Raw genomic sequence first — 19367 nt, forward strand, 5'->3', positions numbered from 1 at the left:
ACATTGGGCCTACTTAAGAAGTCAGTGCAGGCTGGATGTGGTGGGTCACACTAACAACTGTAAACTATTGCAATTAATTGAAAGGCAAACTCTTTGGAGATTCATATTTGTATCTCCACAGTGCCTAGTGTACTGCTAGATACCAGTGTTATTTAATCAAGATAAATAGGCCAGGCGTGGTGGTTCATGCCTGTAATCCCAGCACTTTGGGAGGCTGAGGTGGGCAGATCACCTAAGGTCAGGAGTTCAAGACCAGCCTGGCCAACATGGTGAAACCCCATCTCTACTAACAGTACAAAAATCAGCCAGGTATGGTGGTGTGTGCCTGTAGTCCCAGCTACTCGGGGGGCTGAGGCAGGAGAATCGCTTGAACCTGGGAGGCAGAGGCTGCAGTGAGCCGAGATGATGCCACTGCACTCCAGCCTGGGCAACAGAGTCAGGCCTGGTCTCAAAAAAAAAAAAAAAAAAAAAAGTCAGTGCAGTAACTGGCCATCACTAACCAGAAAGACAATCAGTAAAAGTTTAACAGAACACATAGTAAAGAATTCAGTGGGCCCAGCATGGTGGCTCACGCCTGTAATCCTAGCACTTTGGGAGGCCAAGGCGGGCAGATCACGAGGTCAACAGATCGAGACCAGCCTGGCCAACATGGTGAAACTCCATCTCTACTAAAAATACAAAAATTAGCTGGGTGTGGTGGCATGCACCTGTAGTCCCAGCTACTCAGTAGGCTGATGCAGGAGAACTGCTTGAACCTGGGAGATGGAGGCTGCAGTGACCTGAGATCGCATCACTGCACTCCAGCCTGGCGACAAATGGAGACCCTGTCTCAAAAAAAAAAAAAAAAAAGAATTCAGTAACACTGGATGACTAATGAAAATCATGGAAAAATTGAACTAGCTGGTAAAACCTAATAGAAATAAAGTGTTAAAGACCTAAATGATTTCTAGGCTTTTCTTCCAACTCAACCATTAATCTGCTAAATGTTGCGTTTATACCTTTGATCTTTATTTTTATACGAGAACTCTCTTTTCACCCCCGTAAGCACAGGCAACCGATTCTCCAATGTGAAATACCCTTAGAAAATGAACCAATTTCCTATGTACCAGTTAAAGCTCATGGTAACAAATTTTATAAGAAGAAAAAGCTGTTAATTTTATTTTCAAATTTTGGGAAGATTTTCAGAAAAAAATAAAATGACAAGAACACATACAAATACTGAAATTATTCATTGAACTATAAACACTGAGCAGAGGAAGGGACTTTTGAAGTATTTGAATCCACCTCCTTCTGAGAGTAGGAATCACTTCTAAATGTCTCTCATATCTGTTTTCAAGGTGGGTTTTCCCAGGAGGGTCCCAGCCTCCTCAAATCTTTCCCAAGTTTGATGCACTTCATCTCATAAAAATAATGCATACTTTTTTTTTTTTTTTGAGACAGGGTCTTGCTCTGTTGTCCAAGATTGAGTGTAGTGGCATGATTAGGACTCACTGTAGCCTCACCTCACCCAAGCTCAAGCGATCCCCTCACCTCAGCCTCCCAAGTAGCTGGGACTACAGGTGCACACCACCACACTCGGGTAATTTTTTTTACTTTCTGTAGAGATGCAGTCTTGCTATGCTGTGCATGCTGGCCTCAAACAAGTGGGCTCAAGTGATCCTCCTGCCTTGGCCTCCCAAAGTGCTAGAATTATAGGCCTGAGCCACTGGGCCTGGCCACAAACCATTTTTAATGATTTAAAAAAGAAAAAATAAAAAAGAAAATAAGGCAGGCCGGCTTCTCACATTACATACCTTTAGAAAAAGGTCACATCCTTGAAGCAGCTTTGTTATATGAAGAGCACAGTACTGGTTTCAAAAAATATATAAAGGTTCTGTGCACTGGTATTGTTTACAAGTGAAGAATTGCCATCAACTTCTATGAAAATTAGCAGGCCGGCACAGTGGCTCATGCCTGTAATCCCAGTACCTCAGGAGGCTGAGGCGGGCAGATCACCTGAGGCCAAGAGTTCGAGACCAGCCTGACCAACATGGAGAAACCCCATCTCTACTAAGAATACAAAATTAGTCAGGTGTGGTGGTACACGCCTGTAATCCCAGCTATTTGGGAGGCTGAGGCAAGAGAATCGCTTGAACCTGGGAGGCAGAGGTTGTGGTGAGCCGAGGTAGTGCCACTGCACTCCAGCCTGGGCAATGAAAAAAAAAAAACCAATAAAAAAAAAAAAAAAAAAAAAAAAAAGCAAGTTCTGTTCAAGTACATTAAGTTAATTGTACTTCACAAAGTTTTATATTTGGGATGAGGCTAAAACAGAAAAAAAAAAAAAAAGTAGCACAGAGCTGTTAATTAAAAAAAAAACTTGAAAATATTAATTATTGTGAGATGTGATCAAATGAAAATCAATCCTGGATAACATTACAAATCTCTAACTCCATAAATAAGTTCTACTATGTACTAAAAATTTCCACTATCAGAAGATCCTGATTAAAATAAAGAAATACATAAAACTGAAACAGTAAGTCAATGTGATTATTTGTTTCATTTCAGAAGATCTATGGGTCCCGCTGCCAGCCACACGCGTCTCTGAGTTCTCAACGAAGTGTGACTAGCTCTTCTGAAGAGGTAGGGTGAATGGCGACTGTGTTGTCAAAGTCCGCCTTCGTTGCTCCCATCTTCACTGCAACGGCAAAACCTTGCAGCATTTCATCACATCCAAGTCCCTGCATATGGATCCCAACCACCTGGGGAAAAAAGAGAAACATCTTCTTTTCTTTTTCTTTCTTTTTTTTTTTTTTTGAGACAGAGTTTCACTCTTGTTGCGCAGGTTGGAGTGCAATGGCATGATCTCGGCTCCCTGCAACCTCCACCTCCCGGGTTCAAGCGCTTCTCCTGCCTCAGCCTCCTGAGTAGCTGGGATTACAGGCATGCACCACCACACCCAGCTAATTTTGTAATTTTAGCAGAGATGGGGTTTCACCATTTTGGCCAGGCTGGTCTTGAACTCCCGGGCTCAAGTGATCCACCCACCTCAGCCTCCCAAAGTGCTGGGATTACAGGCGTGAGTCACGTTGTCTGACCGATATTGTGATCTTAATTGATCTTAATTGAACCTATAAAGAGCCTCTGATGGCCGGCTCTTCATATTATTCCTCTCCATATCGCAGTTCTTAGTCTTGAGAAGAATGGACTAATAATGTTTGTCAACTGAATGAATGATAACTGGTATGAAGAAATAACTAAGAAGGAGCCTTCATGATTCAATATCCAGAAATCACAGGCTACTGAGGAATGTTCATGGCACCACCATGCCCAGCTAATTTTTGTATTTTTAGTAGAGACAGGGGTTCACCATGTTGCCCAGGCTAATCTCAAACTCCTGAGCTCAGGCAATCCACCTACCTCGGCCTCCCAAAGTGTTAGGATTATAGGCATGAACCACAGCGCCTGGCCTCTCCTCTTCTTTGTTTTTTTTTTTTTTTTTTTTTTCACTTTGAGATGGAGTCTCACTTTGTCACCCAGGCTGGAGTGCAGTGGCATGATCTTGGCTCACTGCAACCTCCGCCTCCCAGGTTCAAGTGATTCTCCTGCCTCAGTCTCCGGAGTACCTGGGATTACAGGTGCCTACCACCATGCCAGGCTAATTTTTCTATTTTTAGTAGAGATGGGGTTTCACCACGTTGGTCAGGCTAGTCTCGAACTCCTGACCTCAGGTGATCCACCCGCCTCAGCCTCCCAGCGTGCTGAGATTACAGGTGTGAGCCACCATGCCCAGCATCATCCTTATTTTTTAAAAGGAGTGGAACCTCCTTCTCGATGAAATATTATGAAGAACCCCAAAATACATATAAGACAGATCAAAGTGGGCCTGCCCAGTTGAATCAGAAGGCTTACCGGCTTGGTCTCCCTCCTTTCCACCCCTGCAAAATACTGCCATCCCTGTCCATTTTGCAGAGCACTATTTAGTTTGCTGGATTTTTCCTTACCTTTTCTTCCTTGTTAGCACAGACCATTTTCATCACACATTTTGTTTTCCTTTTGGTAACTGCATGATACATCGGGGTAAAGCTGGTTGAATAGATCTTCACATTTTCTTCTCCATATTTATGAATGGCCTCATCTACAATGCACATTAAAAAAAAGCATCTATCAGAAAACTAAACAATTACACTGAACTATCAAAGAGGGAGATGGCCAGAAATAACATAACCCGAATCAAACCACGAGGAAATATCAAACCACACCAAAATGACAGACATTCTACAAAATAAATGTCAGTGTCATGTAAGACAAAAGAAAGGCTGAGGAATTTTGCCTCTAGATGAAAAGAAAGGCCGGGCACAGTGGTTTGTGCCTGTAATCCCTGCACTTTGAGAGATGGAGGCAGGCAGATCGCTTGAGCCTAGGAGATTGAGAACAGCCTGGGCAACACAGTGAAACCCTGTCTCTACAAAAAATTAGCCAGGCATGGTGGTGGTGCAGGTCTGGTAGTCCCAGCTATTTGGGAGGCTGAGGCAGAAGAATTGCTTGCACCCAGAGGCAGAGGTTGCAGTGAGCCGAGGTCATGCCAATGCACTCCAGCCTGGGTGACAGCGGGAGAGCTTGTCTCAAAAAAAAACAAAAAAACAAAGAAAAGAAAATGATACTCAGTTTACGTAAGGGCCAGTTCTTAGGAAAGATGTATTTGTGTGTGTGTGATGTGTGTGTGTAGAGCGAAAAAATGAAAAAGCAAAAATATTAAGGTTAGAGAGGAGTCCTTTGTACTATTTTTAGAGCTTTCCTTTAAATTTAAAATTAGTTCAAATAAAAAAGCTAGAAAAAAAAGATGAAAGAGATAGGGTGGTGTGAAGGAAAGATACTGTACATTCGAAGTACTAGTAGGTGAAAAAACTGGAACTATGACAAGAGAGGAACCAAAAAGCAACGTAATCTGGGACTGAGATAGGTTTCATCAGCTGACAGCGACCTAATTTAAAGTTGGGGGCAGGGGAAAGAGGAAGGAAACCACAAATTACCTTCAGTTTTTAAATACCTACCTTCTGTGAGTCCCACTGTCCCAATAGGGGGGTGGCTGAAGACCACAGTTGGGATGTTGTTATAATCCAATTTGGAATCTTCCTTATGTTCAAAAAGTCTATGGGCAAGTTTTCGGCCAGCAGCTATTGCAACTATGGAGATATTTTAAAATCAGTGTTTATCTTACTATTTTAATATAGCTAAATTGTTCCACTAGCCATTTATCCATCTAGCTTAATGCCCTAGTTCTGACAGTTTCATGCCATTGTTCATTACACTATCTAGACTACAGTGAAGACATACATGCCTCAGCAAACAACTCAGAATGACTGGCTTATGAGAATTCTATACATTCTATTACAGGTTGAGCATCCCTAATTCAGAAATTCAAAATCCAAAATCCAAAATGTTTGAGCACCGTGATGCCACAAATGGAAAATTCCACACCTGACCTCATGTGAAGGGTTGCAGTCAAAAACGCAAAATTATGTCTCATGCACACAATTATTTAAAATATTGTATAAAATTACCTTCCGACTATGCGTATAAGGTATATGTAAAACAGATGAATTCCGTGTTTCGACTTGGGTCGCATTTGCAAAATATCTCATTATGTATATGCAAATATTCCAAAATCTGAAATTGAAAACACTTCTGGTCCCAAGCATTTCAGATAAGGGATGCTCAACCTGTCTGGCCCCACTCCCAAAAGACACATTCACAAGTTCTCACTTACCTGGCAGTTAATCTACTTAATTAAGATATTAGCTTTTCAATACAATATTTATGAAACAAACTATATTAGTTTTGAGCATCTTTAGTTCTATTTTATAACCGTATTAACTTGACAGTAATTAGTTTTGTTTTGTTTTGTTTTGTTTGAGACGGAGTTTTGCTCTTGTTGCCCAGGCTGGAGTGCAATGGCATGATCTCAGCTCACCACAACCTCCACCTCCCAGGTTCAAGCGATTCTCCTGCCTCAGCCTCTCAAGTAGCTGGGATTACAGGCATGCACCACCACGCCCGGCTAATCTTGTATTTTTAGTAGAGATGGGGTTTCACTGTGTTAGGCAGGCTGGTTTTGAACTCCCGACCTCAGGTGATCCGCCCACTTTGACCTCTTAAAGTGCTGGGATTACAGGTGTGAGCCACTGCACCCGGCAACAGTAATTTTTGTTTTTCACTTAAAAGTTTATTCTTGGCTGGGTGCAGTGGCTCATGCCCGTAATCCCAGCATTTTGCAGGGCCGAGGTCAGGAATTCCAAACCAGCCTGGCCAACATGGTGAAACCCCGTCGCTATTAGAAATATAAAAATTAGCCAGGTGTGGTGGTGTGTGCCTGTAGTCCCAGCTACTTGGGAAGCTGAGACAGGAGAATCACTTCAACCGGGAGGCAGAGGTTGCAGTGAGCTGAGATTGTGCCACTGCACTCCCAAAGTGCTGGGATTACAAACATGAGCCACTGTGCCTAGAATCTTTATTATTACTATATTATTATTATTATTATTATTGTTGTTGTTGTTTTTAGACGGAGTCTCGCTCTGTTGCCAGGCTGGAGAGCAGTGCGCCATCTCGGCTCACTGCAACCTCTGCCTCCCAGGTTGAAGCAATTCTCGTGCCTCAGCCTCCTGAGTAGCTGGGACTACAGGCTTGAGCCACCACGCCCAGCTAATTTTTGTATTTTTAATAGAAATGAAGTTTCACCATGTTGGCCAGGATGGTCTCGATCTCTTGACCTTGTGATCCGCCTGCCTTGGCCTCACAAAGTGCTGAGATTACAGGCGTGAGCCACCGTGCCCAGCCAAATCTTTATTTTTTTTAATAGAGACAACATCTCACTATGTTGCCCAGCCTGGTCTCAAACTACTAGACTCAAGCGATCCTCCTCCTTCAACCTCCCAAAGTGCTGGGAGCCACCACACCCAGCCAAGAGCAAGAACTTTCTAAAGGAACTAAAAGGGTTTGAGTGTGTGACTGGCATAGGTTTCATATCCTGATATAAGGCCCTGGGACATACTGGAATCGCTGATGAGGTTCCAGAAGGGTACAGATTAATAGTAGATCAAGTGGCATCATTAATGGATAGAGACAGGACAGAGCTTGAAATGGTGCTTAGGAAGCGGGTTGAGGCATGGGATGCGGGAGAGAAGGAAATCAGTCTTGGTTGCATCAAGACCAGTCATACAAGAATGACAATCTAGGCTGTGTGTGGTGGCTCATGCCTGTAATCCTAACATTCTGGGAGGCTGAGGCAGGCGGACTGCTTAAGCCCAGGGGTTCAAGACAACATGGTAAAATCCTGTCTCTACAAAAAATGCACCTGTGATCCCAGCTACTTGGGAGTCTGAGGTGGGAGGATCACCTGAGCCCAGGAAGGTTGAAACTGCAGTGAGCCCATGATCACGCCACTGCACTCCAGCCTGGGTAACAGAGTGAGACTCTGTCTCCAAAAAAAAAAAAGCCAATCTAAATTACTTCTTCCAAATGCCACTTCCTTCCACTGCCACCAAGCACAAGTCTGCTCCTAACTTAAGAGAGTTCCGCAAAGGGTCATCATATTGTCTGCATGAAAATTTCAGTCTCTGCTAAGCATTTTAAGTCTTTTATTCAGATAATGTCAGGTATCCAACCAATATCTATTTCAACACATTGTACCATTTTGACAACGTAAAGACACTCATCCTTTTAACTTTGCTTAAGCAGACTGCAGATTTGACAGTGAAGAGCTGGATGGATCAGGTAACACACAGACCCTCCCTCACCAAGAAGGCAAGAGACCTTACCTGGAGTAAGAAGAGCTTTTCCACATACATCCCCCACTGCATAGATGCCTTTTACGTTGGTATTCTGGAATTCATCTACTATGATATGACCCTTGTCATCGGTTTGAATTCCCTATAATTACAAAGAGACATCATGTAAACACTTGGCCCACCTACAAAAAAAGGCAGATCAAACCTCTGGATCTCCCTCCCTCATTTCATATGGGAACTGCAGCCAGAATCTCCAAGAAACCCTGAGACTCAGCTGCAACATGGAAGGCATTTAAAGCTGGCAAGTTTCAAGCTGGGTACAGTGGGCCCACACCTGTAATCTCAGCACTTTGAGAAGCTGAGGAGGGAGGATCCCTTAAGCCCAGGAGTTTGAGATCAGCTTGGGCAACATAGTGAGACCCTGCCTCTATTAAAAACTTAAAAATTAGAAAAAAAAAGTTGGCAAGTTTCATATCTTCCTTAATGGACAAGGTAGTATTTTATCCACTTTCGAGGCATTTTAATGGGATTTGACATTGCAATGTACAATTCAACTGGCCAGGTAGACATGAAGAGGAATCACTCAACTATCAGGTGTGCCACTTGGAATCCCTCTGGAGTCCAGCTTTTCAACTTGTCCCATGGAAGCACTGCTCCTGAGGCACACTGACTTAAGCAGTCACCAAAAGCATATTTGTATGCTTATTTAGTTTTTTTTAGAGACAGGGTCTCACTCTGTTACCCAGGCTGGAGTGCAGTGGTGTGATCATGGCTCATTGCAATCTTGGCCTCCTGGGCTTAAGCAGTCCTCCTGCTGCCTAAGCCTCACCGAGTAGCTAGGACTAGAGGCATGTGCCACCACCTGGATAATTTTTTAACATTTATTTCTTTATTAATTATGAGATGGAGTCTTGCTCTGTTGCCCAGGCTGGATTGCAGTGGCACGATCTCGGCTTACTGCAAGCTCCACCTCCCCGGTTCATGCCATTCTCCTGCCTCAGCTCCCAAGTAGCTGGGACTACAGGTGCCCGCCACCATGCCTGGCTAATTTTTTTGCATTTTTAGTAGAGACAGGGTTTCACTATGTTAGCCAGGATGGTCTCGATCTCCTGACCTGCTGATCCACCCGCCTCAACCTCCCAGAGTGCTGCGATTACAGGCGTGAGCCATCACAGCTGGCCTTTTAAACATTTTTTTATAGAATAGGTCTTGCTGTTTCCCAGGCTGACCTCAAACTTCTGGCCTCAAGTGAGCCTCACGCCTAGATCTACCAAAGCACTGGGATTACATGTGTGAGCCACCATGCTGGGCCAAAAGCACATCTCTATGAAGCTTACCATTTTATCTTTAAAAATCCAAGCAACTTTTGCATTTTACTCTAAAACATACTGATGTTTTTTCCAGACTCTCAGAATAAAAGGAAAAACAAAACAAAACAAAAACCACATACTGATGTCTCCCTTAACCAAAAATCTTTCACTACATGAGGTCAAATTTTTGCTTTAAGAAGATGTATAATGCTCATCATGTGGCTTTGCAAATCCTAAGCACATGTGAGCAGTAGAGATATGGCAGAAGTAGGAAGTAAGGAGCCATAGAGCTTAAAGTACAACCAACCGGGTGCAGTGGTTCACGCCTGTAAATCCTAGCACTTTGGGAGGCCAAGGCAGGCAGATCACCTGAAGTCAGGAGTTCGAGACCAGCCTGGCCAACATGGTGAAACCCTGTCTCTACTAAAAATACAAAAAATTAGCCAGGCATGGGACTTCCCTACTTGGGAAGTCCCAGCTACTTGGGAAGCTGAGGCAGGAGAATCACTTGAACCCAGGAGGCGGAGATTGCAGTGAGCTGAGATGGCGCCACTGCACTCCAGTCTGGGCAACAGAACGAGACTCTGCCTAAAAAAAAAAAAAAAAAAAAAAGTACAACCTTTGGTACGGACAGACCAAAATTCAAATCCTAGCTCTGCAACTATGAGACCTTGTATAACCTCCTGTTTATCAACAAATATTTGAGCTTCTATTACAAATGAGACTTTGACTTCATCACTGACAATACAGACATTCTCCCTACACCACAGAGTTTACAGCCCGGTCAATTATCTAGTATCTCTGTGCTCCTGGCTTCCTTATACCTTGCTGGTTGCTAGCAAGATTAAATTAGATTAGTAACATGTTGACAAGACCTAGCACATAGTAATCACTCAGTTTGCATTATATAAATATATCTTAATGTCAAATGAGACTGAACCTTTTTTTTTGCCCCATTCTTCAAACATTTAGCAAATATAGGCTGGGTGCAACGGTTCATGCTTGTGATCCCAGCACTTTGGGAAGCCGAGGTGGGAGGACCGCTTGAGCCCAGGAGTTCAAAATTAGCCTGGGCAATACAGCGAGACCTTGTGTCTACAAAAATTTTTTTAAAAAATTAGCCAGGTGTGGTGGACAAAGGTAGAAGAATCACTTGAACCCAGGAGTTTGATGCTGCAAGGCTGCAGTGAGCCACGATGGCACCACTGTACTCCAGCCTAGGTGACAGAGCAAGACCCTGTGACAAAACAAAACAAAACAAAACAAAACAAAGTTAGCAAATTTAGTTGAAAACTCTACCAGTGCTTATATCTGTACAATGGCAAAATGTCTCTTGAAAGGTGAAAAGCGGAATGACTAGTTTTTTGTTGTTGTTTTCTTTTGGTTTTTCTTTTTCTTTTTTTTTTTTTGAGATGGAGTTTTGCTTTTGTCGCCAGGGCTGGAGTACAATGGTGTGATCTTGGCTCACTGCAACCTCTACCTCCTGGGTTCAAGTGATTCTCCTGCCTCAGCCTCCCAAGTAGCTGGGATTACAGGCATGCATCACCATGCCTGGCTAATTTTTATATTATTAGTAGAGACGGCATTTCACTGTGTTGCCCAGGCTGGTCTCGAACTCCTGACCTCAGGTGATCCACCCGCGTCGGCCTCCCAAAAAGCTGGGATTACAGGCATGAGCCACCACGCCTGGCCGACGAGTTTTGTTAATATGAAAATAGGAAACTAGTTTTACTAAGTGTCATTGAACAAGATTACAATCAAAACATCTCCCTGAATATTTTCTAAGTTAACATGCAGAAAAATGACCTTTTACAGAAACAAAAAAGGAATCCATATTACAACAGAAATTTAGTATTAGAACATAAATCAAAATGGTATACACTGCTCAAGCAGCTCTATCAAATACATACACTCAGGCCGGGTGCAGTGGTTCACGCCTGTAATCCCAGCACCTTGCGAGGCCACAGTGGGGGTATCATCTGAGGTCAGGAGTTCGAGACCAGCCTGGCCAACATGGTGAAACCCTGTCTCTACTAAAAAAATACAAAATTTCAATGGGAGTGGCGGTGCACGCCTGTAATCCCAGCTACTTGGGAGGCTGAGGTAGGGGAATTGCTAGAACCCAGGAGGCGGAGGTTGCAGTCAGCTGAGATCACAACACTGTACTCCAGCCTCGGCAACACAGCAAGACTCTGTCCCCCCCCCCCCCCCAAAAAAAAAAAAACAAAATAAATATATGCACCTCAAACATAAAATATTCTATTATTACTAATAGAATAGTATAGCATATCAGAAAAGTCATCATCATTATCAACAGCAGGTGAACACTCACTGTGTTCATAATGTAAGCTAGGGTCTCAGTTATAAATTGCTTTGCATGCGCTTCTTCATTTACTCTTCTCTATAACCCAGTGAGGCAAGGACCTTTTTCATTCCCATTGTGAATATGAACCACTTGAAGCAGAGAAATTAAGCTGCTTGCTCAAAGCCATGCAACTGTTATGTCGCAAGAACTAAGGTTCAAATTCGGGTCAAACTCTGGGAACCACACCCCAAGCTCCCACTCTAGATTTTACTTCAACATTTAAAAGAACAAGTAAAAATGCCAACTGTCCACAAATATAGACAGTGTGGGTAGAGCCAAGAGAGACAGCTTCATATCTGTTACCATCCCTGTGTACAATGTACAAGACAGTTACCCACCCAGCAATCTGGATTACCTACTATAGACGCTAAGAGATCAGCACAGGACTTGAAAGAGACATTCACATAGCGAAAACGAAGTCTGTAAGAGGGAGGCCAGTAGGAAACTAGGTTAGAGGTGGCAGGCTGGCTGGGCATGGAGGCTCATGTTTATAATTCCAGCACTTTGGGAGGCCCAGGTGGAAGGATCACTTGAGGCCAGGAGTTCAAGAGCAGCCTGGGCAACATAGTGAGACTCCATCTGTACAAAAAACTTAAAAATTAGCCAGGTGTGGTAGCACACTCCTGTAGCTCCAGCTACTTGGGATGCTGAGGCAGAAGGATCAGTTAATCCCAGGAGTTCAGGACTGCAGTGAGCTATGATCATGCCACTGTACACTAGCCTGGGTGACAAAGCAAGACCCTGTCTCAAAAAAAGAAAAGAAAACAGAAAAGAAAAAGGCCAGATGTAGCAGCACATGCCTATAGTCCCAGCACTTTGGGAGGCTGAGATGGGCGAATCGCTTGAGCCGAGGAGACCAGCCTGGGCAACATGGTGAAACCTCATCTCTAAAAAACATAAAAAATAAAAAAATTAGCTGGGCATTATGGCACACATGTAGTCGCACCTACTCCAGAGGCTGAGGTGGCTGGATCACTTGAGCCCAGGAGGTTGAGACTGCGGTGAGCTTTGATGACACCACTGAACTCCAGCCTGGGTGACAGAGCAAGACCTTGTCTCAAAACAAAAAAAAAACCAAAAACTAAAAACAAAACCAGACAAGAAAGGAAAAGGAAATAAAAGAAAACTCTTTTTTTTTTTTTCTAATTTCAAAGGAAGAAGCAATGAAATTTGATCACAAGCTGAATACATGGAAAAAAGAGAAAAGAATCCAAAGGAATCCACCCAAGTTTTGGGTGTCTGGGGGGAAAATAAAACCATAGGGCTCCTAGTAGATTCATGAATGTTTTGGGTAGACCAAGCCAGCTTACCAGTTTGTCTAAACTCAGACCCTTGGAATTTGGGTCCCGCCCAATGGCCCAGAGCAGGCAGTCAACATCTGGAATCATGGTCATGACGGGTAGGCTACCAGGAACTGCAGTAACCATGCTGACTTCCAAGCCTGATGAAGTCTTTTTAACCTCCTTGACCTATTGGCAAATAAAATGTGTTACACATGTGTGGAGGCTGGAGGAGGACAGGGGAAGAAGGAAAGCAAATACTGAGGAAACTAGAATTTTTAGTGTTAAAGAAAATTCCCACCGAATCCCACATACGAACATAGACATACACTTTTACGCAAGGACCACCAACACTAGAACTCCCTTAAATCAAGCCTGTTCCCTGGGTTGATCCAAATCTTCTAGTCACAGGTTGGGAATGTCAGCTCATGACACCATTGTAATGCCTCACTTTAAAAACAAGTATTTTAAAGTGTACTTCTGGAAAACTGTAATAACAATTTTTTTTTTTTTTTGAGACGGAGTCTCGCTCTGTTGCCCAGGCTGGAGTGCAGTGGCGCGGTCTCGGCTCACTGCAAGCTCTGCCTACCGGTTTCGTGCCATTCTCCTGCTCAGCCTCCCGAGTAGCTGGGACTACAGGCGCCCGCCACCACGCCCGGCTAATTTTCTATGTTTTTAGTAGAGACGGGATTTCACTGTGTTAGCCAGGATGATCTCGATCTCCTGACCTCATGATCCACCCACCTCGGCCTCCCAAAGTGCTAGGATTACAGGCATGAGCCACGGTGCCCGGCCCTGTAATAACATTTTAAGTGGTAAACCTAAGCACAGTGCTTTGAAAATGGGCCATTGCAGCATCACTAGGAAACTTTTCCAAACTGCACAATTAGTGCCTCTCCCTGGATATATATATATATGTGTATATATATAAAATAAATATGCACATATGTATATATAAAAATATATATTTATAAATAAAATATACATATAAGAATATATATTTAATTAAAACAAATATACAAATACATATTTATATAAATAAAATATAAATATATAAATACGTATTTATATATAAATAAAATATAAATATATAAATAAAATATAAATATATAAATATAAACATATAAATACGTATTTATATATAAATAAAATATAAATATATAAATACCTATTTATATATAAATAAAATATAAAAATATATTTATATATAAATAAAATATAAATAAATAGATATATAAATAAAACATATATTTATGTATTTATTTATTTTTCTTTAAGAGACAGGGTCTTGCTCTGTTGCCCAGCCTGGAGTGCAGTGGCAAGATCAGCCTCCTGGGCACAGGCTCTCCTCCCACTTCAGCCTCCTGGGTAGCTGGGACAACAGGCACGTGCTACCTCATCTGGCTAATTTTTAAACTTTTCATAGAGATGGCGTCTTGTTATGTTGCCCAGGCTGGTCTCTAACTTATGGCCTCAACTGATTCTCCTCCTGCCTTGGCCTTGCAAGTGCTGGGATTACAGACGTGAGCCACTGTGCCTGGGATCCCTATATATTCTTAAGTGGAATGAAGGGAGGTAAGACTTGGGCTGGGAGAGTGGAGAAAATAGTCTACTGAAGGTCCTAAGATGGTTATGATGGTAGCCTCCACCATCAGCCCAGCATTTTTACATTCACAATTTTGTTTGATGTGGTCTATACTGAAAAGGTGAGGCTGTGTGGGGGAAGGGAAGATCATTTTTAAAAGGCTAATTCTCTAGGAAAATTCTGCCTGAAATTCAAGTGATTGCTTGAGGAATAAAGCACTTTGTAATTCTATCTACAAAATTCAAAGGGTATGATTTAAAATTAGATTCTAGGCTGGGCATGGTGGCTCACACCTGTAATCCCAACACTTTGGGAGGCCGAGGCCACAGGATCACTTGAGCTCAGGAGTTTGAGAACAGCCTAGGCAACACAGCGAGACTCCATCTCTACAATTTTTTTTTTTTTTTAATTAGCCAGGCATGGTGGCATGCACCTGTAGTCCCAGCTGCTCAGGAAGCTAGGTGGGAGGATCGCTTAAGCCCAGGAGTTGGAGACTGCAGTGGGCAATGATCGTGGAACTGCACTACAGCCTGGGCAACACAGCAAGACCTTGTGTCAAGAAAAATAATTTTAAAAATGAAAGATAGAGGCCGGGCACGGTGGCTCATGCCTGTAATCCTAGCACTTTGGGAGGCTGAGGTGGGCAGATCGCTTGAGGCCAGGAGTTCAAGACCAGCCTGCTAACATGGTGGAACCCCATCTCTACTAAAACAAAATACAAAAATTAGCTGGGCATGGTGGCAGGTGCCTATATTCCCAGCTGAGGCAGGAGAATCACTTAAACCTGGGAGGTGGAAGTTGCAGTGAGCTGTGACTGTGCCACTGCACTCCAGCCTGGGTGACAGAGCGAGACCCTGTCTCAAAAACGAAACAAAACAAAACAAAAAAACCCAAAAAGATAGGCTGGGCACAGCGGCTCACGCCTGTGCTCCCTGAGAGGCTGAGATGAGCGGATCACTTGAGGTCAGGAGTTGCAGACCAGCCTGGCCAAAATGGCGAAACCTCGTCTCTACTAAAAATGCAAAAATTAGCCAGGCATGGTGGTGCATGACTGTAATCCCAGCTACTCAGGAGGCTGAGGCAGGAGAATCCCTTGAGCCTAGGAGGCAGAGGTTGCAGTGAGCCGAGATGGCACCACTGCACTTCAGCCTGGGCAACAGAGCGAAATTCTATCTCAAGAAAAAAAGACAAAAATTAGATTCCATATTATTTCCTAAAAAATAAGTATAAATCTAAAAAAATTAAGGATGTATAATAAGGCATCTGAGCACAAAAATCAAAGTTTCAAAATCCAAATTTTAAAAAATCAGAGGCTGGGTGTGGTGGGTCATGCCTGTAATCCTAACACTTTGGGAGGACAAGGTGGGCAGATCGCTTCAGCTCACGAGTTCAAGCCCAGCCTGGCCAACATGGCAAAATCCTATCTCTACAAAAAATACAAAAAAATTAGCCAGGCGTGGTGGCATGTGCCTGTAGTCCCAGCTACTTGGTGGGGGCAGAGATGGAAGGATTGCTTGAGCCTTGGAGGTTGAGGATGCAGTGAGCTGAGATTGCACCACTACACTCCAGCCTGGGTGACAAAGTGAGACACTGCCTCAACAAGAAAAAAAAATCAAAGTTCATCTAAATTCAATTGCCACGTTTCTAATATTTTACCCTTGACTTCAATGCTGTAATGTAAAATACGGCTTTTTTTTTCTTTTGAGATGGAGTCTCGCTCTTGTTGCCCAGGCTGGAGTGCAATGGGGCAATCTCAGCTCACCGCAACCTCCACCTACTGTGTTCAAGTGATGCTCCTGCCTCAGCCTCCGTGTAGCTTGGATTACAGGCATGCGCCACCATGCCCGGCTAATTTCGTAGTTTTAGTAGAGATGGGGTTTCTCCATGTTGGTCAGGCTGGTCTCGAACTCCTGACCTCAGGTGATCCCGCCTCGGCCTCCCAAAGTGCTGGGATTACAGGTGTGAGCCAACGCACCCAGCTGGGTTTTTTTTGTTTTTTGTTGTTTTTTGTTTTTTTGAGACGGAGTCTCACTGTTGTCCCCCAGGCTGCAGTGTAATGGCACAATCTCGGCTCACTGCAACCTCTGCCTTCCGGGTTCAAGCAATTCTCCTGCCTCAGCCTCCAGAGTAGCTGTGATTACAGGTGCACAACACCATGCCCGGCTAATTTTTTTAGTAGAGACAGGGTTTCACCATGTTGGCCAGGCTGGTCTTGAAGTCCTGACTTCAAGTGATCCGCCCACCTCAGCCTCCCAAAGTGCTGGGATTACAAGCGTGAGCCACCGCGCCCGGCCAAAATACAGCTTCTTAGGAGGAAGGAAATAATCGGGAGTACTCTAGAGGGGGAATATATGGACCGGGGTAGACAGAGTGTTCGTGTTTTAAACAACTGGGTGAAGCCACAGGCAGAAAGTGTGATTGACTGGGGACCATATGCGTGCCTGGGCTCGGCACCGTACCTGGGAGAACTTCAGCACCTCCACGCCAGCGTTCTCCAGCTCCTCCGTGCAGTTGGTGCTGATCATTGAATCAAAGCTTCTAAGTACCTGCATATCAACATAGGGATGGGTAATAGGAGAGGAAGAAACCTTGAGCAAAGACACACTACAAACTTAGCAGGGAAACTTCAGCATATCTCTCCCCTAATTATTTCCTCCTTACTTATGTCAATATTGGGAGTGGAGTATTAATAAATTCCCTACTTTCCTACGTCACCACCACCATCTGCAACACATACGACTTCACCAACTCCTGTCTTACAGTTAAATGGACAGTCATTGTCCACTGTCTTCTCGCAAAGCTTGCTTCTCTTTTCCTTAAGTCCAGGGAATAGAAATTCTCTTTCCACTTTTCGTATCTCAAGTCTGCTGTCTCTCTGATATGAATGAAGGGAAGTTTCACTAGCAAAATCTTGTCTAGCCATAAATCTCAACAGGTTGGCCTTGAAGATATATCTATGATCATCCACATGTGGAGTTCAGGTGGGAGGTCATGAATTCTTCACAGAGTAGTTCTTTTCCTTTTCTTTCTTTTTTTTTTTTTTTTTTGAGAGGGAGTCTTGCTCTGCCACCCAGACTAGAGTGCAGGGGTACCATCTCAGCTCACTGCAACCTCCACCTCCCGGGTTCAAGCAATTCTCCTGCTTCATCCTTCTGAGGAGAAGGGATTACAAGCACCTGACACCATGCCTGGCTAATTTTTGTATATTTTTGGTAGAGACAGGGTTTCACCATGTTGACCAGGTTGGCCTCAAACTCCTGACCTCAGGTGATACGTGCACCTTGGCTTCCCAAAGTGCTGGGATTATAGGCATGAGCCACCATGCCCGGCCAGAGTAGCTCTAAAATGGAGTTAACACTGGGACAGGAAAATGGAGAATGAACTTGGCACATTCGGGATGGGAGAGGGCAGGAAGCCCAAGTAGGATGTGGCTCTCTGCAAAGTAGCCAATTTGACAGATGCAGGAATTGCCCCCTCTATTGACAGACTGCTGCACTTTATTTACATATTTACATATAAATTCAAGCTAGGAACTCCTCTGCCTTTCCCCATCCTTCTAATTTGCTGGATATATTCTAGCAAAATAATACTTACCTGTGAAAAAATTTTTCAGGACCTAAACCTCGTGGAGCTAATTATATAACCAGTTTCAAAGTCACAGAGAAAGTTCCTTGAAGTACATACTGCCTAGGATTCTCAGAATCCCTGTCTCCCTCCATCTGCTCACATAAGAATTAGAATCAGGCCAGGTGCCGTGACTTACGCCTGTAATCCCAGCACTTTGGGAGGCCGAGACGGGCGGATCACGAGGTGAGCATTCTGCCTTGGCCTTGCAAGTGCTGGGATTACAGGTGTGAGCCATTGTGCCTGGGATCCCTGTATATTCTTAAGTGGAATGAATGGAGGTAAGACTTGAGTTGGGAGAGTGGAGAAAATAGTCTACTGAAGGTCCTAAGATGGTTATGATGGTAGCCTCCACCATCAGTCCAGCATTTTTACTGGTCTTGAACTTGAAAGACCATCCTGGCTAACATGGTGAAACCCTATCTCTACTAAAAATACAACAAATTAGCCAGGCGTGCTGGCGGGCGCCTGTAGTCCCAGCTACTCAGGAGGCTAAGGCAGGAGAATGGTGTGAACCCAGGAGGCAGAGCTCGCAGTGAGCTGAGATCGCATCATTGCACTCCAGCCTGGGCAATAGAGTGAGACGCCATCTCAAAAAAAAAAAAAAAAAAGAATTAGAATCATAGCATCTTGGTAGTTAGGGATCTGATAAATTCTGTCCCTGCAGAACTAGGTCCCAAAGGCATTATGTGGCTTACCTAAGTCACAAGTTTGTTAGGAACAGTCAGCTGCCCAGCCTAGAGTGCAGTGGCACAATCTTTGCTCACTGTAGCCTTGACCTCCTGGATTCAAGTGATTCTCCTACCTCAGCCTCCCAAGTAGCCAGAACTACAGGCGTATACCACTACGCCTTGCTAATTTTTTAATTTTTGTAGTAGAGATGGGGTCTCACTATGCTGCCCAGGTTGGTCTTGAACTCCTCCCTGCTACTTGGGAACCTGAGGCAGGAGGATAGCTTGAGGCCAGGAGTTCGAGACCAGCCTGGGCAACATAGTAAGACCTCATCTCTAAAAATAGATAAAAATTAGTCAGGTGGCACATGCCTGTAATTCCAAGCACTTTGGGAGGCTGAGGTGGGCAGATCACTTGAGCTCAGGGGTCTGAGACCAGCCTGGGCAACATGGCAAAACCTCACTGGGTGTGGTGGCATGCTCCTGTAGTCCTAGCTATTTGGGAGGCTGGGATGGGAAGATCACTTGAGCCCAGAAGGCTGAGGCTGCAATGAGCCATGATGCGCCACTGCACTCCAGCCTGGCCAACACAGTGAGACCCTGTCTCAAAAAAAAAAAAAAAAAAAAAATTAGTCAGGGCGCAGGCTCACACCTGTAGCCTCAGCTTCTTGAAGGCTGAGGCAGGAACATCCTATGAGCTCAGAGCCTGCAGTGAGCTATGATCACGCCACTGTACTGCAGACTGGGTGACAGAGCAAGACTCTGTCTC

General features: G+C 44.0%; 1 protein-coding gene across 1 annotated transcript in view; it reads right to left on the reverse strand.

Moving 5' to 3' along the window:
• Positions 1-986: 986 nt before the first annotated feature.
• GSR (glutathione-disulfide reductase) overlaps positions 987-19367 on the reverse strand; it is a 58232-nt gene continuing 39851 nt past the window's right edge. The window contains exons 8-13 of the mRNA XM_031669462.1: positions 16763-16849; positions 12749-12907; positions 7794-7905; positions 5031-5162; positions 3981-4114; positions 987-2738 (exon numbers count right to left, since the gene is read on the reverse strand). Coding sequence (XP_031525322.1) covers positions 2589-2738; positions 3981-4114; positions 5031-5162; positions 7794-7905; positions 12749-12907; positions 16763-16849 — 774 coding nt within the window. The 3' untranslated portion in view covers positions 987-2588. The remainder of the gene's footprint in view (positions 2739-3980; positions 4115-5030; positions 5163-7793; positions 7906-12748; positions 12908-16762; positions 16850-19367) is intronic.

Source organism: Papio anubis, chromosome 8, assembly GCF_008728515.1.
Source record: "Papio anubis isolate 15944 chromosome 8, Panubis1.0, whole genome shotgun sequence".
NCBI lineage: Eukaryota > Metazoa > Chordata > Mammalia > Primates > Cercopithecidae > Papio > Papio anubis.